The sequence below is a fragment of the Micromonas commoda genome, chromosome 5 (genome assembly GCF_000090985.2).
Source record: "Micromonas commoda chromosome 5, complete sequence".
In the NCBI taxonomy this organism is placed as follows: Eukaryota; Viridiplantae; Chlorophyta; class Mamiellophyceae; order Mamiellales; family Mamiellaceae; genus Micromonas; species Micromonas commoda.
Genome location: NC_013042.1, coordinates 601198 through 621739, shown reverse-complemented (window position 1 = coordinate 621739; position 20542 = coordinate 601198). Strand labels below are relative to the sequence as shown.

General features: G+C 66.8%; 10 protein-coding genes across 10 annotated transcripts; 5 read left to right on the top strand and 5 right to left on the bottom strand.

Moving 5' to 3' along the window:
- Window positions 1–27: 27 nt before the first annotated feature.
- Window positions 28–2280, bottom strand: MICPUN_100506 (predicted protein; the record flags this gene model as incomplete). Its single annotated transcript, XM_002502071.1, has 1 exon — window positions 28–2280. One exon carries the CDS (start codon window positions 2278–2280, stop codon window positions 28–30), a length of 2253 nt encoding a protein of 750 aa, XP_002502117.1.
- A 200-nt stretch (window positions 2281–2480) lies between these two features.
- On the top strand, window positions 2481–6140 carry MICPUN_58561 (predicted protein; the record flags this gene model as incomplete). Its single annotated transcript, XM_002502453.1, has 3 exons — window positions 2481–2519; window positions 2673–2806; window positions 2914–6140. 3 exons carry the CDS (start codon window positions 2481–2483, stop codon window positions 6068–6070), a joined length of 3330 nt encoding a protein of 1109 aa, XP_002502499.1. The 3' UTR covers window positions 6071–6140.
- Window positions 6141–6359: 219 nt separating this feature from the next.
- On the bottom strand, window positions 6360–7338 carry MICPUN_69358 (predicted protein; the record flags this gene model as incomplete). Its single annotated transcript, XM_002502070.1, has 2 exons — window positions 6360–6889; window positions 6992–7338. Coding segments are annotated over 2 exons (877 nt in total), but the record flags the coding sequence as incomplete, so codon positions are not given.
- A 518-nt stretch (window positions 7339–7856) lies between these two features.
- On the top strand, window positions 7857–10367 carry MICPUN_58559 (peroxisomal protein importer family; the record flags this gene model as incomplete). Its single annotated transcript, XM_002502452.1, has 1 exon — window positions 7857–10367. The coding sequence occupies one exon, from the start codon at window positions 7857–7859 to the stop codon at window positions 10323–10325; it is 2469 nt and encodes an 822-aa protein (XP_002502498.1). The 3' UTR covers window positions 10326–10367.
- Window positions 10368–10399: 32 nt separating this feature from the next.
- On the bottom strand, window positions 10400–11163 carry MICPUN_58558 (predicted protein; the record flags this gene model as incomplete). The annotated part of the gene is made up of 2 exons (XM_002502069.1): window positions 10400–10550; window positions 10592–11163. 2 exons carry the CDS (start codon window positions 11161–11163, stop codon window positions 10400–10402), a joined length of 723 nt encoding a protein of 240 aa, XP_002502115.1.
- Window positions 11164–11849: 686 nt separating this feature from the next.
- Window positions 11850–12329, top strand: MICPUN_71451 (predicted protein; the record flags this gene model as incomplete). The annotated part of the gene is made up of 1 exon (XM_002502451.1): window positions 11850–12329. A coding segment is annotated over one exon (480 nt), but the record flags the coding sequence as incomplete, so codon positions are not given.
- Window positions 12330–12530: 201 nt separating this feature from the next.
- On the bottom strand, window positions 12531–14150 carry MICPUN_100502 (predicted protein; the record flags this gene model as incomplete). The annotated part of the gene is made up of 2 exons (XM_002502068.1): window positions 12531–13979; window positions 14073–14150. The coding sequence occupies 2 exons, from the start codon at window positions 14148–14150 to the stop codon at window positions 12531–12533; spliced, it is 1527 nt and encodes a 508-aa protein (XP_002502114.1).
- A 350-nt stretch (window positions 14151–14500) lies between these two features.
- On the top strand, window positions 14501–15868 carry Nmt (myristoyl-CoA:protein n-myristoyltransferase). The gene has a single exon (XM_002502450.1). The coding sequence runs from the start codon at window positions 14535–14537 to the stop codon at window positions 15798–15800; it is 1266 nt and encodes a 421-aa protein (XP_002502496.1). The 5' UTR covers window positions 14501–14534; the 3' UTR covers window positions 15801–15868.
- A 12-nt stretch (window positions 15869–15880) lies between these two features.
- On the bottom strand, window positions 15881–17842 carry MICPUN_58554 (predicted protein; the record flags this gene model as incomplete). The annotated part of the gene is made up of 1 exon (XM_002502067.1): window positions 15881–17842. The coding sequence occupies one exon, from the start codon at window positions 17840–17842 to the stop codon at window positions 15881–15883; it is 1962 nt and encodes a 653-aa protein (XP_002502113.1).
- A 220-nt stretch (window positions 17843–18062) lies between these two features.
- Window positions 18063–20495, top strand: MICPUN_58553 (predicted protein; the record flags this gene model as incomplete). The annotated part of the gene is made up of 1 exon (XM_002502449.1): window positions 18063–20495. One exon carries the CDS (start codon window positions 18063–18065, stop codon window positions 20493–20495), a length of 2433 nt encoding a protein of 810 aa, XP_002502495.1.
- Window positions 20496–20542: the final 47 nt, after the last annotated feature.

Below are 20542 nucleotides of genomic sequence, written 5' to 3'. Positions count from 1 at the left end.
GCGGAAACGTGTCAGAATAGGAAAACGTCAGTCGACGTCCGAGTTGTCGTTGCTTCGGTCGGCGCCCTCCCCGACGCACTTGTTGCACCGGCACGCGAAGCCGTACGACGCCAACGCGGACGTGCGCTCCTCCAGGGTCTCGCTCTCGTCGATGTAGCTCATCGTCAGCTCCTCCCCGCACTCTATGTCCCTCAAGGCCTCGAGCCGGACCATCGCGCGTCCCTTCCAGCTGCTGAACCTGGCCGCGGTGGACGGCTCGCACGAGTGGTTCACGAGGCACAGGAGCGAGAAGAGCGCCTGCCCCTTGAAGCCGCCGAAGAGCCTGCGGCTGGCGTCGAAGAGGTCCTCGGCGTCGGCCGTTTCGTCCAACCGCACCTCCCCTTCGTATCGATCCTCTTCCTCCTCCTCGTCCCCTTCGTATCGATCCTCGCCGCCCCATCGAGGCTTGCCCGCGGCCGCGTCCTCCGCGTCGCGCACGGCCTGCGCCCTGAGCGCGATTGGCAGCAAGACATCCAGCGTTTGCTTCGCGGCGTCGGCGCCCTCGTACTCGTCCACCCGCAACAGCTTCCTGCACACGTTGCGCATGGGCCCGTCGATCGTCATCGAGAGCTGGTTCATGTCGCAGACGCCGAGCAGGTGTCCCACGCCGTCCAAACCGAGTCGACTCAGGACGTCGGGGAACGAATGCAGGACGTTTCTGACGTCGCGCGCGAGCCGGAAGGCGTCCTCGTCGCCAGCCTCCGCCGCGGCGTCAGCCTCGCGCGCGACGTTGAGCTCCGCGGCGTGCGCGGATTCCGTCATGAGACGCATCGAGCGTTTTGCCAGCCGTTTCTCCGCCCCCGTGCTCCCGGAGGTTTCCCACCACGGGATGCCGACAAAGGCTCGAAACCTCAGCGTGGCTTCGTCCCAAGTTTGGCCCGACGCGACGGCGGACGCCATCGCGCCCACGACCCTCGCGATCATGTGCAGGTTATCGTTTCCGGAGAAGAACTCTCGAAGCGCACTCGCAGAAGAACTCGCGGCGCGCTCAGCCTCGTCACCTCCCCCGCCCCCCGAGGCTTCCTCCTCTCGGACGTCGCCGTCGGATGACAAAGGGGAGTCCGAGCAGCACAACACGTCGTGACCCGCCAGAGCGTGATACCTCGCGCACTCGTCGCCGCAGTACACCTCCTTGCACCCCCTATTCCGCCACCGCTTGCACCGAACAATCGGAGGCGTGCCCTCCGCCTCCGCCAGCGCCGCCAACGAAGGTCCCAGGCTTCGCACGGCGATCCACGGGGGCGACGCGCGATCCGTCCCGTTTCCTCGCGCCGCGTCGCCGTCGATTGCTCCGCATGTAAGCGACAGGTACGCGTCGATGTCCCCGACCGCCCTGTGGCACCACCCGCAGCACAACGCCTCGTCCACGTTTGACGGGGACTGGATCGACACGAGCGGCGCCTCGGACCAGATCGCCTCACCGCGGGTGATGCGTCGCGTGGTAACGACGCCGACCCCACCCGCGGCGCACGAGTTTTCCACCGACACCGGGGCATCGACACAGCTGGCGAGCGACGCATGGTACGTCGATACGCCGTCCCTGAGCCTCAAGCCGTGCGGCGGGATCTCCTCTCCCTCGGACGTCCGTCTCGACCGTCGGCCCTCGGTTTCTTCGGTGACTGACGTACGCCTGTGCTCCAGCTCCTCCCGCGTCGCCTTGCCCTCCACCGCGGACATGAACTCTCTGAACGTCTCGGCGTACACCGCGTTCTCCGCCGGGGCGATGAGCATCCACGGTGACCCGGGGTCGAGCTCGTGTTGGGTGAAGCTGACGTTGCGCATCGGCGGCGGGCTCGTCTTGACCGCGCCGACGAAGGCGTCGCCGTGGAAAGGGTGCCTGACGTCGATGCCGCATCGCTGCGCGAGCTCCAGCGCGCGCGGGTTCTCCGGCAGCGACTTGAGCTTGCCGCACTCGTCCGTGTACAGGTAGACGCCTCTGTAGCCGTTCGTGGATGCGGGGTGGACGAGCGCGAAGGTTTCCGTGGATCCGGACTCGGTCGCGGCAACAAGGCGATCGGGAGAGAGCCGCGCGGCTTTCTCGGGACCGAGATGTCGCTCCGCCTCCCTCCTCGCGGCGTCGGCGTCGACGAATGAACCGCCCCCGAGGAAATGCGGGCGCAAAAGATCGACCAGGATATCGCCTCCCGCGGACCCGACGGCGATGCCCTCTCTCTCCTCCACGGGGATGGACTCGTCCGCGGGGATGAAGACGTACTTGAATCGGTGCTCGGTATCAGCCATGGATCGAATAAGGCGTCGATGGGTGTCCCCCGGACCGGGATCGGAGTGAGCCCCGCGAGGGTTTCGGAGGGCGCTTGTGTTAACAACGACAGCAACTCTTTGGCTGCTTGAGCGCCAGTCAAGTGGCTCGACTGGGAGAAAATGGAACGTTTGGCGGGTCACAACAACCCGCGCTGGGACCCCTCATTCCTTTCGGCGAGATGTCTGGGCTGGTCGGCAGGGTCAAGAATGTGGCCAAGGTGCGTCCCGTCTTTTCCCCTTCCCGCGCGCGTCAACGGAGCGCGCGCGGGACCCGATGCAAAGCTCGACACGGCCCGGCGGAGTGAAGAAACCTTCACAAGTGCCGATCTGAGACGCTCACCTGCCAACTCCCTTCCCTCATCCACCGACAGGGCGTGGGCGGCGCGGCCAAGGAGTTCGGCCGCATCGTTATCCACGGCAACGGGATCAACCCCGACGAGATCGACGACGGCGGCGCGGAGGTGCGACCCACGCACAGATCTCCTTACGCGCGGGGTGCCCATCCGTGAAAGACACCCGCGGCCTTTTTACCCAGACCGTCGCGAGACCTGACCCAAACCATTCTTTCCCCCCGTTCCCGTCCCATCACCAGGCGCTCCTCGAGCGCATCAGCGACGGTGTACTGGCCGACGACCGGCGCTCCGCCGCGCACGAGCTACGGGACCTCGTGCAGGAGTCCCGGGTGGCCCAGTTCGCCATCGGGGTCATCGGCTTGCCCACTTTGATCACCTCGCTCACGGAGGAGCGAAATGACACGGAGCTTGTGCACGGCGTCCTGGAGGTCCTCGTCAACGCGCTGACCGGGGGTGTCGCGGGTGTCGATGGGGGTGCCGACACAGCTGTGCGCGAGGGCGGGGAAGGTGCCCACCTCGCACACGCGGGCGCGGCAAACGCGGACGCGTTTGTTCGCAATCCCGCAAACCTTGAGCTGGCGCTTTCGCTGTTGGACGAGGAGGACTTCTACGTGCGATACCACACCATGCAGTTGCTCACGGCGCTGAGCACGACGAATCCGTTCGAGGTGCAGTCCGCGATAATGTCCAACCCCACTGGAGTCGGACGGCTGATGGATAACCTGACGGAGCGCGAGGTGATCCGCAACGAGACGCTGCTGCTTCTCATATCGCTCACCCGCGGTAGCGAGGACCTTCGCAAGATCGTGGCGTTTGAGGGGGCGTTCGAGCGGTGCTTCAACGTGATCAGGGAGGAGGGCGCCGCGGACGGCGGGATCATCGTGCAGGACTGTCTCGAACTGTGCAATAACCTGCTCAGGGGCTCCCCGTCCAATCAGTCATTTTTCCGTGAGTCCTCGTTCCTGCACCAGCTCCCGGAGATGCTCTCGCTGAAGGTGCCATCGCAGGCCAAAGGCGGGCCGCCGCTCGCGCCGCAGAAGGCTGCCAACTTGCTCTGCGCCCTGGAGCTCGTCACCATGCTGGTGTCGTCCAGCGACGTCGGCGGGCCCGCCAAATCCGCCGTGGTCAACGTGGAGGGGGGAGACGACGTAGCCGCGGAGATTGCCGCCAGGGAACGCGCGGCGAAGGAACAGTGCCGAGCCGCGAACCAGGCGGCGCTCGCCAAGGCTGGCATGCTGGACACCCTGCTCGCGATGTGCCTGGGGGTGGAGGCGGTGGACAGCGTCCCGGTGCGGGTATTCGCGCTAAGATGCCTGGGAGACATGGTCGCGGATAGCAGGCGGAACCAGGATCTGCTGTTCGCCGCGGCGGTGCGGGTGGCGGACGTCGCCGGCAAAGGCGGATATCAAACGACGGAACGATCGGAACCCGCGCTACTCGCGTGTCTGCGCGTGGCGCTCAGGGGTCTGGACGCCGCTGAGCGCACGGCGGCTGAGGGCGTCTTCGCTCGGTGCCTGCGGGGTAACGCCGAGCTTCAGATCATGCTCATCTCCACGATCGCGCCCGCCGGCGAAGAGGACGACGACGGCGAGCGCAACGTCTCGCTCGGCGGTCTGCTCGCGCGCGCGCTGACGGGTAAATCCCCGCACCGCAAGGGCGATGACCCAACTCCGATCGGCGCCCCGAACGAGCTCGAGGTTTCGTGCCACGCCGCCGCCGTGCTCCGCCACGCCTTAGACGGTAACGCGACGGCAAAGGCGAGGATCCTGACCATCCCGCTCGAGATGCCGAAATCTTCGTCCGAGCCCCCCGACCTGTTGCTCCCGCGAATCATGCGCTTCCTTTCCGCGGCGGTGCGCTCGTCGTCCTCGTCGGCGCTGGGCGAAGGAGCGGGCGGCGGCGGCGGCGGGGTGGGGGGCGCTCCCGGTTTCACCAACGCCGAGCGCATCGCCGCCGCCGCCGCGGCGCGTAAAGACGCCGAGAAGCTCCAGGCGGTGCTGCTCCGCCTGCTCATCGCGTGGCTCCACGGCTGTGCGCCGGCGGTGAACTCCTTCCTGGCGCCCGCCGCGCACCTCCCGATGCTCGCGGATCTCGCCCGGGACTCTGGCAGCTCGGCGCACGTCGCGGGGTTAGCGTCGGTGCTGCTCGGGTGCTGCCTTTGCGCCGAGACTTTGGACGGTCACGTCGACGCGCACGCGGTGTTGGACGTCGTCACCGCGCGCGTCGGCCTGAACGAGTTCTTCGGAAGGTGGGAGGAGATGCGCAAGACGCCGGAATTTATCGCGGCGGCGGCGGCGCCCGTCCTCGCCAAACCCCTGACGCGCGTAACCGCGCAGAAGCTGGTCAACCGCAAGGTTGGCGAGAGCGACGGGCGCGGGGAGGAGGACGCGACGGGGGGACTGTACGACCACTCCATGGCGTCCTTCATCGACGCGTTCGAGGAGAGCGTCAAGGAACGCGTCATCACGCTGTACGCGAGACCTAAACCGGTCACAGCCGGCGACTTCACCGGATCGTGGGAAGCCAAAGCCGGCGAGAGCGCGGAGGCGCACGCCGCGAGGCTGAAGAGCCTGCTCAGGTCGCAGGACGCGGAGCTCGCCGAGCAGCGCGCGAGGAACGCCGTTCTCGCGGAGCAGTTGGCCCGCGGCGGCGGCGGCGGCGGCGGGCCCGGGGCTGACCCGGAGGCGTCCGGCTCGATTCCCGACGGCGTGGAGAGCTCGCAGGTGAAAGCCGCGATGGAGCACGCCAAGGCGGCGCTGGACGCGGAGCTCAGGGCCGTCAAGCTCGAGTTGGAGGAGTCGAGATCCGCGACAGCAGGCGCGGAGGAGAGCCTCCGATCGCTCTCCGAGGCGTACAACGGTTTGGAAGCTGAGGTTTTTCGCCACGAGGAGGAGAACCGAGCCTTGCGTGAACGGCTGGAAGGTTTAGGCGCCGAACCTAAACCCTTAACCGCGCCGACGTCCTCCGAGGCTGACCTGGCGGCGGCGAGGGAGGAAGGTCGCGCGGGGGCCATAGCCGAGATGGCCAGGAGAATCGAGGAGGCTGAGGAAGCAGCCGCCGCCGACGTCGTCGCGGCTGAGGAACGGGGACGACGTTCGGCCATCGCGGAGTTCGCGGCCAAGCTGGACACCTCCGGGATGGACGACGACGTGGGGGCGGTGGCGGCGGCGAGGGAAGAGGGGCGACGGGAGGGTGCCGCGGAGCTCGCGAGGGTCGTGCAGGAGAAGGACGCGGAGGCTGCGGAGGCTGCGGAGCAAGCCGAGTCGGAGCTCAACGACCTTCTGGTGTGCTTGGGTCAGGAGGAGAGCAAGAAGGAGGCGCTGCTGCAGAGACTGATCGAGCGGCACGGGGAGGACGAGGCAGAGCTCGAAGAGTTGATGGACGCGTGCGTGGCCGAGGAGGACGAAGACGCGTAGAGCGTTAGAGCGCGTAGGCCTCGCGTAGGCCGCCGCCGTCAAAGAATAGACTATCAAATCGTCGAGAGCCGTCTCCGCCAGCCGCTCTTGTGATCCCGGTTCCACGAGAAGACTCGCGCTTCATCGAGCTTCGACTCGATCACGGGCTCCTCGGGCGGCTTCACGCCAGCCTCCGCCACGCTCGCGGCGACCGTCGTGGCCGTCGCCCCGAGGCTCCCAGTCACCGGCTCCCGCACCGCCCTCCCGCCCTTGGAGTCCCACCTCATCCTCGCAATCTCCGCCCCGTCGTTTAAAATCTCGAGAACCTCGGGCTCGGACCCGCCGCATCCCTCGCTCATGCCGACGTCCACGCGGAGCACCCGCCCGTCGCACGCCGCGTTAACACCCTCGGGTTGCTGGATCGTGTGACCCACGACCACGCGGTCAATCCCCGGAAGGCCGTCCAACGCCCGCCGAAGCACCCCGCAGTCGCACTTGTGCCGCTGCGGCCACGAGTAGTCCCGCGCCCAGACCACGCTTCGACCGCCGCTGACGTGCACCGGCGGCGGCCCGGGCTTGCCGTCGCCGCGGATCCATTCGCTCGTCTCTTGGTTGATCCGCTCGAGGCCGTACTGGACGTGGTGGGGAAGCACGCCGCCGTGCGCGAACAGCGTCGATCCGACCGCGACGACGACGGGCTGATGCGCGAGGAACCTCTTCGCCATCGGTCCACCCGGCGCGAGCGCCGCGAGTCTCGGCATCGTACACCCCGGGCCGGTGTCCGCGTACATGCGACCGGACGCGGATCCGGGGGGAGGCGCGTTGCCCGACCGGCCGCGACTTTCGATGCGGGGTTCGCCGTTCTTCTCAGCCTTTCGGTCGACGGCCGCAGCCGCCGCCGCCGCGCCGACGATGGCGCAACCCCCGGGCTTCTCCCCGCACTTTGCCTTCAGCGCGGCGCCGAGGAGCTGCCGCCCCCGCCACCGCCTGAAGTCCTCGATGCCCGGCTCGAACGCGTATCGGAACCTCCCGGCGACGTTCAGCGTCTCGTGGTTGCCGTTCATCACGATGAGCTCGCCGCCGGCGTCTCTGGCTTCTTTTCGCAGTCGCTCGAGCATGTAGAGGATGGCGACCTCGTCACCGCCGCGGTCCAGCTGGTCCCCGACCTGCACCGCGACCGTCGCGCCTCCGATCCACTTGCCGTGCGAATCGATGAGCCCGCCCGCGCGAAAGGCCCGCGTCGCCTTGTTCAAATCGCCGTGCAGGTCCCCGATGGCGACCAGCCTCTCAGCGGCTGGACGAAACACCGAACCCGGCGAGCCCGGCGATCGAAGGGCGTGCGCCTCCGCCAATCGTTTTGCCGCGTCATCCGCGTCGCCGTCGGAGGCACGCCGTCCTCTGGATCCTCCGCGCCGGAGTTCGCGAGGTGGAGGCGGATGAACGGCTCCCCCCTTGGCGTGCAGCGTGTCCACAAAGGCGTCGACGAAGGGCCCCCAGATGGGCGCCAACGTTTCGCATCGCGGGTCCGTGTCGAGCGGCACGCTCTTGCCGTTGCCCATCGCGCCCGCCTCGATCCCGGGACTCCGAGTCCTTCCGCGCGGATCGCCCTCCCGTCGACCGATCGACGCGACTCCTGATGAGCGCGAGCGCGCGCCGGTGCGTTCGAACTAGTGAGGCACGATGACGAGATCTCGCTCAGCCGAGGCGCAGGTCATCCAAACGTCGTGGACGAGCGCGATCAGCAGCGGAGATCAAAGCTTCGAACCTCGACAGCTCGAGTCAGCGGGCGCCCCTTCGCACAATTGCGATGTCGCTCAGGGACCTGGTGGCCGGCCCCGGGGGCGGCGGCTCTTGCGCCGTCCCCGACGAGCGCGCTTCCTCCACCAATCCCCTCGGCAGACTCGCCGACGCGGTCCTCGGCGATCGCAAGGGGCGGCACCCGGAGCACGTCGGGCCGAGGGGCGCTGGACCCGGATCGCCCGGGCCCGGCGCTTTCGCCGACCAGTTCCTCAGCGAGCAGCGGCTGCGAGGGAACCTGCTGGGAGGAGACGACGCGGGTTTCAGCGCGCTCCCGGGGCAGTATCGCGGGACGCCCGGCGGTCCGCGGGAGGGAGGATGGGCGGCGGAATTCCAGCAGCAGCGCGGCGCGCCCGAGGGCTACCTGTCCCGCGCCCCTCGAGACTTGGGCGCCCCGCCGCCGATGACCCCCCCCGTCGCGCCGGAGCATCCCGCGCTCACCGCCGCGCTTCACTCCGCGGTGGCGGATCCGTCCATCGCGCCCGCGTCCGCCTCCACCCCGCCGCCGCGTGACCTCACCCTGACCCCGCGGGAGAAGACGGTCATCCGCAACCGAAGCGCGATCATGGCGAGGCACGTCCACGGCATGGCGCCCGAGCACGCCCTTCGCGCGAGGCTCGGAGCCGCCCTGTCGCCGCTCTCGATCGACCCGACGCCCGAGGGCGCCATGGACGGGCCGAGGCAGTTCACGATGGGGGGACACCCGAACGGTCCGGCGCTCGCGGACGCCAGCGCGGACTCGCGAGCGGGCTGGGTCCACGACTTTCGCCGCAACGAAAACAACCAGTTCCAGCACCAACACCCGCTTCATCACCAACACCCGCAGCAGCAGCAGCAGCGCGGGGCGCGGTGGGCCGATGATTTCGCCGCGATGTCCCTTAACCCCGGGGCGAACGCCGTGCAGTGGACCGAGGAATACAGCGGTCGGAGAGCGTCGCCGCGGGTGGACGAGATTGCGCCGGCGGCGGCTGACGGCGTTCGGTCCGACGCGACCGCGGATACGTGGGCTGAGGAGTTCAACGCGGCGATGCCCGGCGGGGAGTGGGCGCGCGAGTTTCGGCGGGAGCAGGACGCGCGGGAACAGGGACGCGCGGCGGGTGCCGAACGGGCGCACGTGCCGACGGAGGCGCAGGCGGAGACTGCGGCGCACGCCGGTCGAATCGCCGAGACGATGTCGAGCGACCAAAATCCCAAGTTTCAAAACTCTCAATTTCTCAACTTCATGTCCCGGATGAGCCGCGGGGAGACGGTGGTGGAGGGAAACGACGTCGTAGAGGTGACCCCGGGTGCCCAACAAGGGAGCGCGGCGGGTGAGCGATGGGGCGAGGAGTTTGCGCGGGCGCGGGGCGGCGGCGACTGGGCGGCTGAGTTTGCCGCCGCCGGGGGACCCGCGGCTGATTGGGCGCGCCAGTTCCAACAGAATCAGTCCGTCGCGCAGCGCGACCGGGACCCGGCGCAAGGGTGGGCGGACGAGTTCGCGGACGTGCCCGAGGAGTGGGCTGCCGAGTTTGAGGAGATGAAGCGGGGTAACCCCGACTGGGCGCTGGAAAACGTCTGGGACCAGATCGAGTCGGAGGGCGCGGCGCTCCGAAACGCCGAGCGCTCGCACTACCAGTTCACGGATCCTAACCCTTACCTCGGACGTAAGGACGCGCTCGAGGTTGGCAGGGATCTGTTCCGAAGGGGCGTTCTCAGCGAGGCGGCGCTCGCCCTCGAGGCGGCTGTCAGGGCGGATCCCAAGCTCGTCGAAGGCTGGCGGCTGCTCGGCACGGTTCACGCCGAGAACGACGACGATCGCAAGGCCATCGCCGCGATGACCAAGGCGAACGAGGCGGACCCGAACAACCTCGAGGTTCTCCTATCCCTGGGCGTCAGCCACACCAACGAGCTCGACCAGGACGAAGCCGTCGGTCACATGCGCGCGTGGCTTCGCAACCAGCCGAGGTTCAGGGCGCTGGAGGCGGAGCACGCGTCGGCCCTCGGACGCACCGGCGGCGTCGATACCCCCGCATCGGTGCTGGAGCTCTTCAAGCGCGCCGCGTCCGCCGCGCCGAGAGACGCGGACGTCCACGCCGTCCTCGGCGTCCTCGCGCACCTGTGCCGCGATTACGACGCCGCCGTCGACGCGTTTAACCGGGCGCTCGACATCGCGCCGAACGATTACTCGATGTGGAACAAACTCGGCGCCACGCAGGCTAACAGCGCCCGGTCCGCGGACGCCATGGCGGCGTACCAGAGAGCCTTAGACCTCAAGCCCAACTACGTTCGCGCGTGGTGTAACATGGGCATCGCGTTTGCCAACCAGGGCAAGTACGCGGATAGCGTCGCGTATTACGTCCGGGCGCTGAGTCTTAACCCGCAGGCGGAGAGTGCGTGGGGGTACCTGCGCATATCGCTGGGTTGCTGCGGGAGGATCGAGCTGATGGAGGCGGTGGACAGGAAGGACCTGGAGCTGCTGCAGCGCGAGTTTCCGCTGTGATGAGCGCGAATGGTTTTAATTAAAAATCCCCAAACTTTCGCGACCTGTGACCGCCACCCCCGGCTCCCGCTCGCTTAGCCGCGAGCCTCTCGAGCGCGGCCTTCTCCTTTTCCTCCCGCGTCATCTCCCTGGGAGGCGACCCGCGCCCACCCCGGTCCCTGCTCCCGCTCCTGCTCCTCCGCCGATCGCGCCGGTCCCTGTCGTCGACCCCACCGCCGCGTCCATCTCTTCCCCCGCTTCCTCCTCCTCCGCGATACGGATGCGACCTGTCCCTCGACCTGTCCCTCGACCCGCCCCGGTGCCGGTCGCGTCCTCCCCTGTAGTCGTGCGGGTCGTACGCGCTCGCGTCCCTGCGATCCTCGCGCGCGGCCTTGGTCTCCTCGCGCCTCGCCTGTCTCGCTCGCGCGTCCCCAGCCTGAAGCTCCTCCCAGGTGTCCCGCCACTGGTTCGATCTGTACAATCTCGGATCGTCCTTGTAGTAACCCAGGCCGTGCTTGCCCATGGCAAAGTAGTATCCCAGCCGCGCGCCCCTGAATTCTTTCTCCGGGATGAACCTCTGGGGCTCGGACCCGAGCGCATGAGAGACGCCGGGCTTGGAACCCCGGCCGTCCCTGTCCTTCGAGGGTTTCACCCACTTGCCGTCCACCTTGACGAGATTGCCCTTCTTCGCGTACTGCGATCCGACGTCGCGCTCGGTGTCGTCTTCCGGGCGGCTGCCGCGGTGCAGCGAGTGCGGATCGTGGAACGCGCGGTGCGCCCTGGATGCCGTATCGTCGCCGCCCGAACCGCGCTCGAACCTGGCGCGCTCCTGGTCGACCACCGGCACGAAGAGCCCCATCTGGCGCGCGCCTCTCGTCTGGTGTGGGGGTTTTTCCTCCGTCGCCTTCTCCCGCCAAATGAGCCAAATCAGCGGGTCTGCCAGCTGTGCAGGGCGATCTGGGCTCGGGGGCGATACTCGTACGGTAACCGTAACCTTCCGCGCGTCTCGGGGAGGCATAAACATCGGCGCACCGACCCGCGTGGACGGTACGCGAGGCGAGGGCGATCTTCGGGGTTGTCATCGGCGAGGTCGCGTCATCTCACGGGCTGCAGGGATCGTCGCTCTCGGTCTGGGACGAAATCGCCTTTTGGAGTTAGGTTTGTTTAGATCGCGACATGGCTTCGGCGTCGCTCGGCTCGCACGTTCGCGCCGTTCGCGCCGCGCGCGCCACCTACGCGCCGCGCGCCGCATCCCGTACCGTTGGCGCTCGCGTGGGTCCCCGCGCCCGACCCCGCGCCTCCCCGATCCCGGCCGCGTCCTCGGGCCCCGACGGGGCTCGGAGGTGCGAGGGCGAACCGCGCGGCGACGCCGATCCGATCGGCAAGGCGGGCGACGACGACGACGTGAAGATCCCGGACACCGTTCCGGACTTCTCCAAGTTCGGTAAAGGCGCCGGCGAGCTCGGCACGCAGGCCGAGGCGGTGACCAAGGGCAACGCGGCGGCCCTTCTGGAGCGAGCGCTCGATCCCGACGGGGGAGCCTCGGACCTGGATTACCTCCAGGAGCTCATAGCCATCCAGTCGGGAGGTCCGAAGAACATAGGCTTCTTCGGCACCAGGAACATGGGTTTCCTGCACCAGGAGCTCGTCGAGATCCTGTCCTACGCCCTGGTGCTGACGGAGAACCACATATTCACCTCGGGCGCCACCGGCACCAACGCCGCGGTGATCCGCGGCGCCCTTCGCGCCGAGCGACCGGACCTGCTCACCGTGATCTTACCCCAGAGCCTGGAGAAGCAGCCGGAGGAGTCGCGGGAGCTGCTGGAGCAGGTGGAGAACGTGGTGGAGCGGGGGGAGAAGGATCACCTGCCGCTGGGCGAGGCGTCGAGGCTGTGCAACGAGGACATCGTCGGGCGGGTGCAGCAGGTGATCTGCTTCGCGTTTCACGACTCGAACACGCTGCTCGACACGTGCATGGAGGCGAAGATGAGCAAGAAGATCGTCACCCTCTTCTACCTCGACTGACACGTAACGTACTCAGCTACAGAGACAGACGATTCGTGAGCATCAGGCGAGAAAGAGGGAGGCGGTCGCGCGCGGGAAGGAGGAAGACGGGCGAGGCTCGTTCGGCGTTGTAACTTTATTCACCGGTTTTGCCAAATCAAAGGTTCTCGTCGTGCCACGCGATAGATATCCAGCGACGTACCGCGGGGAACATCCCGCGGTTCAGGGTTTAGGGAACGCCGGCGGCGGCGCCAGCGCGGCGGGCGCGGGAGTCGCGTCCCATCGCCTGTTCCCCCGAGGCGGCGGTGGCGTCGGCGCCAGCCCCGCTTGCCCGCCGCCAGCTGTGCCGCCGCCAGCTGTGCCGCCGCCAGCTGTGCCGCCGCCAGCTGTGCCGCCCCCGCCGCCGCCGTCCAAAAGCGAATGCTCCACGCGCACGGGGTCCATGCGATCGATCACCATGTCGAACACGGTCCCTGTCTCCTCCCGTCTCTCCATCCCGAGCGGCGCCATCGCGCCCGCCGCGGGCCTCCCCGTCCCGCGCCCCCCTTCGCCCTCCCCGTCCCCTTCGCCCTCCCCGTCCGCGACGTCGCCCTCCCCGTCCCAAACGTCGTCGTCGTCGTCCTGGTAGTCGTCCTGGACGTCCCTCATGCCGTAGCTATTCTCGAAGCCCGCGTTGGCGAGCATGCCCGCGCCCGGTCGCTCATCCCCGCCGCCGGGTCCCCTGGCGCCGCCGCCCCTGGCGCCGCCGTTTCGCGCGTTCATCATCTCCTGGCCCATCATGACGTGGGTCTTGAGCCTGATCTTGCGTGTGGGTCCACCCTCGGTGCCGTGGAGCACGTACTCCTGGTACGTGGGCGCGAACTGGTGGACGGTATCGGACACCACGTCGTCGATGGAGATGGCGTGCGAGATGTTGTTGAACATTCCTTTCGTGCCCATCCCCGAGTACACGCTCCAAGGGAACGCCTTCAACATGAAGGGAGCGGCGATGATCATCTCGACGCAGATGAGCACGTTTTGCAGCGCCCTACCGTCGGCGCCCGTCTCCAGCACCCCGTCGGAGACCAGTATGGCGCACACGATGCTCTGCCAAAAGGTGAGGAAGATGACCGACTTGACGAGGACGAACTTCATCACCGGCTTGTACGGTTTGAGCAAGTCGTGCGCGCCAAGGTAGAAGAGTAAGAGCGCGTACAGCGCCAGGGTGTAGCTCATGTTGTACACGAACGCGATGTACGGGTAGGCCCTGTCCGCGACGATCTCGTTGTCTCCGTACACGCCTCCCCAGGTGAGCATCAGCGTGAGCCCGGCGAGGATGGGCTTGAGGAGGACAAACTGGATGGCGCCCTGCCTACACCGGCGGATGTAGACACCGTCGATAGGCAGCGGGGGCAGGCAGCACGTCATCGCCCAGCAGCTGGGATCCACCTCCTTGCCCGCCATCCTGTTCACCACGTTGCCCGGTCCGCCGACGTACGCCAGGCACAGGTTGAGGAAGTTGTACACCACCCAAGACTCGTAGCAGTCGCGGAAGGTGTCGAGGTACAGCGACGCGGGGCGGTGGAGGAGCGAGAGCCACGAGCAGATGGCGTAGATGGGAACCATGAAACAAATACGGATGATGAACCTCTGGTGCGCCGGCTGCGTGTAGTTCTTGAGATGCATGGCGATCTGCGTAAGGGGGACGGGGGCGCGTGTAAGGGAAAAGGGCACACGCCTTTTGTTGACATGGTTTCTCGCCGGGGGTCACGGGGGCGCACGCACCTGCGTCATGGCCATGATCGACGCCGAGAAGGCGAAGAGGCCGGTCACGGCATACAGGGTATCGTTCTGAAACGCCATCTCGACGACGTCTCAGCGGCTAACCCCGGTACCTGACGGTCTCCGCCTCCGACGGCGAACGAGATCTCGTTCGGCACCCCAACGAACAAAAAAGTAGTCCAACGGAGGGCGACTCGACGGTGCGTCCCGTCGCTCCCGCGGGCGTGTGAGCGTCCGTGCGCGCACGAACCAAACGGACCGAGGGATCGGGAGACTCCGCCGCGAACCTTTCGAGGCGGAAGGGGTCGGTGACCCGTGTTTTGGGCGCGTCCGCTCGTTCAAACGGGACGTATTTGTCAACCCCGGGCAGCTCCGAGATTCAGTCGATTTGGCGCGGTCCTGTCGCATCACAAACATCAGTATTTCGTGCGCGACGATCGGGGGGTCCCATCGACGCGTAGCATCATGGCGGACGAGGACCATGAGCGTCCCGCGCCCTCGGATCTGGCCGAGGAGGCTGGCAGATCCTTTGCCGGCATGTCCCTCGACGACGTGAAGGACCACGCCTTCTGGGAGACCCAGCCGGTGGGCCAGCTCAAGCCCGAGCTCGATAAATCCGGACCCGAGGGCCCGATCGACGACCCGATGACGGTCGACGAGGTGAAGAAGGAGGGGTACCACCTGCCACCGTCGTTCGAGTGGTGCACGTGCGACGTAACGGACAAGAAGGTGAACGATGAGGTCTTCGAGCTCCTCGACAACAACTACGTCGAGGACGACGACGCCATGTTCAGGTTCCAGTACTCGCGCGAGTTCCTCAAGTGGGTGCTCCAGCCCCCGGGGTACGTTAAGGACTGGCACCTGGGCGTGAGGGTGGTGGGCACGGGTAAGCTGGTCGCGTTCATCACCGGCGTACCCGCCAAGCTGTCGGTCAAGGGAAAGAAGCTGGACCTGGCGGAGATCAACTTCCTGTGCATCCACAAGAAGCTCCGATCGAAGCGACTGGCTCCCATGCTCATCCGCGAGATCACCCGGAGGATCAACCTGAGCGGTATCTGGCAGGCGGCGTACACCGCGGGCGTGGTGCTCCCCAAGCCCATCGGCACCGCTCGGTACTGGCACCGATCGCTCAACGTCAAGAAGCTCGTGGAGATCGGGTTCACCCATCTCCACAGCCGCATGACGATGAGCCAGACGATAAAGTTCTTCAGGCTGGACAAGAAGCCGGCCACGCCCGGGATCCGACCGATGGAGGACAAGGACGTGCCCGCGGTGACCGCGTTGCTGAACAACTACCTCAAGAAGTTTGCCGTCGCGCCGGTTTTCGACGAGGAGGAGACGAGGCACCACCTATCGATGCGCGATGGGGTCGTTTACTCGTACGTGGTGGAGGACCCGGACAAGCCGGGGAAAATCACCGATTTCGTGTCATTCTACTCGCTCCCGTCCACCGTGATCCAATCCAGCGGCGGGCACAGCACCCTCCGGGCGGCGTACTCGTACTACAACGTCGCGGGTAAGGCGGACCTGACGCGGCTGATGGAAGACGCGCTCATCCTCGCCAGGCAGAAGGATTTTGACGTGTTCAACTGCCTGGACCTGATGGACAACGCTCAGTTTCTCAAGGATCTCAAGTTTGGCATCGGCGATGGCAACCTTCAGTACTACCTGTACAACTGGAGGCTGCACAACAAGCTCGGGCCCGGGGATATCGGCCTCGTGCTGACCTAATAAGTGGCCGCTGATGCACATAGCGAAGGGGATGAGGCGTGTCAATTCAACGATTCAGCGTTTAGTCTACCGCGCGTCTCTCACAGGTCCCGCCACCACGCGCCGTAGTTTGACTCGAGGATGGACTTCCTGTCGCGGATCTGTCGCACCAGCGCGTTCACGCCCTCGTCCAGATCCCCCAGCCCCCACTTCGCCGCGTCCCGCCTCGCGTCCGACGAGATCACGTCCCGGAGCCGCCGCGCCTCGCCCTCCAGCCAACCGGAGTGATGCAACGACTCCGTCGCCCTCTTCAACTCGCGCAAGTACGCGGTCCGAGAGTCGACGTCCGTCAACACGCCGTTTACCAGATGATTCCACGTCGATCGTCCGTCGCTCTCCGTGAATATGTCCTGGGGGTGGTCCCTGTCGCAGAAGAACGGCGAGTTCCACTTCCAACACGACTGCACGCAGTACTGCGCCCAGTCGCACGCGTCGCCGCCGTCGTCGTCGCATCGACCGGCCTTATTTCTGTAATCCGTCGCGAACGAATCCTCCATGTCCCAAGGGATCCGAGACCACCTGTTCGTTCCCCTGGACCTGTACACGTAGTAGTTCTTCGCGCACCTGTCCTGGTGCAGCAGCGCCGTCTGAACCGCCATCTCCCGAGTCACGAGCGTCGTATCTATCGCGGCTCGCATCGGTGTCGCGTCGCCGCGGGAGTTGATCGCGTCCAGGGCGGAGAGCAAAGCGTCGAGTTCGTCCCTCGCGCCCGCCTCGTCGAGGTGTCGAGGCGACGTCGAGTACCTGTACACCTCGGGGCACGCTCCCCAGCCGCTCTCCCACGCGGCGTCGTACCTGCACGGCGCCCAAGCCGGCGCCCGGGGGCGCAGGTTACTCTGCCTCCAGTGCACCGCCTTGAACAGGGGCCCCGACGGGGACTCGCCTTTCCGCTCCAGGAATTCGCCGTCGACGTTTTCCACCATGACGTAGAGGCCGAAGAACTCGCCGTTTCTGCGGAGGACGACGTGCTTGGCGGCGGGGGCCGGGACGCCCACGCGTTCGAACGCGGACGCGGCTAGAACCTCGCGCAGGTACGTCGCTCCGGGCCCCGGTTCATCGTATCCGGAGTGCAGGTTCACCTCCTCCACTTTCCTTCGCTGGCCGTCGCCCCAGTCCACGCGGAACGAAGGCCCGTCGAAGTCGAACTTGAGCTTGCGCTTCGGCCAGTCCTTGCTCCCGCGTTTGCCCCACATGTTCGCCGCCGCGTTCTGCCCGCGGCGGCCCGACCCCCTCCTTCGAACGGTCACCGCGTCGTAAAACCTGAGCTTTCCGCCCTTATTCGCCGGTCCGTTCTCTGGAAACATCAGGAAACAGCCGACGGGCTCGTCCCACATCGCGTTGGCCTCGTCCTCGGGCGCTTTTACGAACCAGTGCAGCGTGGGCAGCGACGTCTCGTCCGCGACGGCGACCAGGTCCACGACGGTTGCGTATTTTTTATCGCCTTTCGGTTTCGAGTCGCGCAGCGAGTCAAAGGGAAACTCCCTCGCCACCGCCGAGGCCTCGACGCCGTATCGGACCATCTGGCCGTATCCCGGCAGGTCTTCCGCGGGTATCGAGCCGGTCCAGGACGTGGGCTTCGCGTCGGGCACGCGTCGCATGTCGGCCACGCGTTCCTCTCCGAACATGGAGACGTAACGGATTCGCGCGGTGACGACGTATCGGTCGTGGAGCGACACGAGGTAAGGGTCGTCCTCGCCGAGGCCCTCTCGTCGAAAGGAGATATCGGCGTCGACGCGGAGGTCCTCGCCGGTCCTCGCCCGCTCGAGGTGTTTCGAAACCTTGGACACCTTGAGATACGGACCCTGAGATATTCCGTCGCCCTCGCCGTCGCCCTCCTCGGCGGCCGCCACCGCGCCGTGGCCGCCCGGCGAGGTGTGGAAGCTGCACAGGAGCGCGCAGAGGAGCATGCAGAGGCAGGTGGGAAACGATACGTAAGACGGGGTGACGCGCCCGCGCGAGCGCTGGCGGTGGTGGTCGTGGCGTGGGGGTGGAGACGAGGCCATGGCGGTGACGCGCGCGGGATGAGTGGGAAGGCGGCGCGCGCGTCGGCGTGGAAGCGAAGAAGAAACCTCGGGTCCGCCGAACAGAAGCTGCCCCTCGAACCCGCGAACGAAACAGGACGGATTCCCGCACGGGACCGCACGGGACCGCCGACACTTTCGACCGCCGCCGCCGACGCTCTTCGGGCCCACGCGCCGCGCCCGGCGAGCGCCCGAGTAGGTCATGGGAAACAAAGGCGGGAAGCCGCGGCCAGCCTCGGAGGCCGCCGAGCCCGCCGCCGCGGTCCGCGACGAGGACGCACCGCCGCCGCTCTTCGCGGCGGACGCGGCCGGCCTCGGCGACGCCGCGATCTCCCTGCGCCGATGCGGCGTGGCGTGTGTTCGCGTCGACGACGCCGCCGCGGCGCTGCATCGCGCCTGCTTCGAGGTGGCCAAGGACGGCATGGACTCGTGCGAGGAAATGGTGCGCGACGGGGACCCGCTCGTCCTGGCGGACTCCGCGGACTCCGGCCACGCCACCGGCGTCCACGCCGCGGGATGGGGCTCTTCGTATAACCAGACCCGCGAGGGATTCGTCTTCAGCGACGGCGCCACCTTTGGCGTGCCGCGGGACGATCCGTACGCGGCGGCGCGGTTCGAGGCGCACTGCCGCGCGATGCACGACTCCGCCCTCGCGCTGGCACGCGGGGTGCTCGCGGCTCTCGAGCGCCACCTCGACGTTCCCACCGGCTGGTTCGAAGAAACCTTCGGTCCAATCGCGAACAACTCGCAGTGGCACGTGAAGAGGTACCGACCCGAACGCGCCGACGTTCACGCGCGTTCAATCGCGGGATGCACCAAGGCTTCCAAATCGGAGCAAAACGACAAGACGGTGCTGCTGCCGGTGCACACGGACCCGAGCCTGGTTTCAATCGTGTTACACGACGCGCCTGCTTCGTCCGACGGAGCCGCGGGTCTCGAGTTTCTCTCCCAACAGGGCCGCGGCGTGTGGGTCGAGGTGCCCAAACACGGCCACGACGTCGCCACCGTGTTCGTCGGGAGCGTGCTGGACAGGATCACGCGCGGCGCGTTCCCGGCGGCGAGGCACAGGGTGGCGGTGAGAGACCCGGGGTCTTTGGGTCTATCGCGAGTCGCCGCGACTTTTTTCTGGAGGCCCGCGCCTAACGCGACGCTGAAGATGCCGCCGTCGCGCTCGCTCCCGGACCCGGGGGAGTACAAACAGATGCTGTTCAGCACGTGGTGCAAGCGAGTGGCGAAGCGGTACGAGGCGCACAAGACCCCGAGGCCGAAGGGGAAGAAGAATGGGGAGAGCGGGGAGAGCGGGGAGAGCGGACCTGAGAAGAAGAAGGAAAACGTCGACCCAAAGGAGGAGGAAACGAGACGGAAGAACGTTCGCCGCGAGCGTCGACGACGGGAGATGCCCCGCATCAGCAGGGACCCCGACGCGCGCGACGAGCGCCTCGCACTCCTCGGCGGCCCGATCCTCGGCAGGGAGAAGTACCTCGGCGGAGCGCTCGGCTCTGACGGTAAGATTTACGCGATTCCGGGGTTCGCGAGGCGGGTCCTTCGCATAGACCCGAACGACGGCGGCGTGGAGTACGTCGGTCCCGAGTACCCGGGGGAGTTCAAGTGGCTCCGATCGGTGACGTGCCCAAAGTCCGGCGCCATCTACGGGCTTCCCTGCCACGCCGACACCGTCTTAAAGATCGTACCCGGCCCGGAACCGATAATCACCGAGATTGGCGCCGGGGAGATTGGCGTTGGATTGTGGAAGTTCCACGGCGGCGTGCTGTCGCCGCACGACGGGTGCATCTACTGCATCCCTCAGTTCGCGGAGCGCGTCTTGAAGATCGATCCGGCCACGGATTCGTGCGAGCTCATCGGCCCGGCGTTTCCCGGTCGCAACAAGTGGTACGGCGGGCTCATGGGTACCGACGGGTGCATCTACGGCGTACCCCAAAACGCCGAATCGGTTCTGAGGATCGACCCGAAGGGTCCGAACGGCGCGGAGTGCACGCTGCACGGGAAGTACCCGTCGGGCGGGTGGAAGTGGCACGGCGGGACGGTGGGCGTGGACGGCGCCATCTACGGGATCCCCGCGCACGCGAACACGATTCTTAAGATCATCCCGGGGAATCCCCCGCGTATGACGGAGATTGGCGAGAACCTTCGCACCGGGCGGCACAGGACAGACGGCAAATACAAGTTCCTCGGCGGAGTCCTCGGGAAGGACGGATGCGTGTACTTCATACCCAGCGACAGCGACTACGTGCTGCAGGTCGACTGCGAGACGGACGAGGTCCGCGAGGTGGGCGAGAGCTTGGAGAATGAACGGATCGTGCAGAATAAATGGCAAAATGGGTTTTGCGGCGACGACGGCGTCATATGGGGCATACCTCTGAAGGGGGAGACTGTGCTCACGGTGAGACCCCCCGCGGTGAAAGGTGAGGGCCGAGTTGTCGTCAAGACTGTGGGCGGGCCGTTTCGGGGTTTGAACAAGTGGGAGGGTGGCGTGATGAGCGCGAACGGCAAGATGTACTGCATGCCGCTCAACCACAAGAGGGTCCTCGAGATTGATCCATTCGTCGGTGGGGTGAGAGCCATCACGGCTTCGATGGAGGGTATGGCGGCCACCGCCGGGATGAATCACGATTAGCTATCATTCACGTGCGTAGGCGTTCAATCATCAAACAAACGAGAGTA

Coding starts and splice junctions, on each gene's coding strand:
- Nmt (XM_002502450.1), top strand. CDS start 14,535: ATGGCGGACGAGGACCATGAGCGTCCCGCGCCCTCGGATCTGGCCGAG.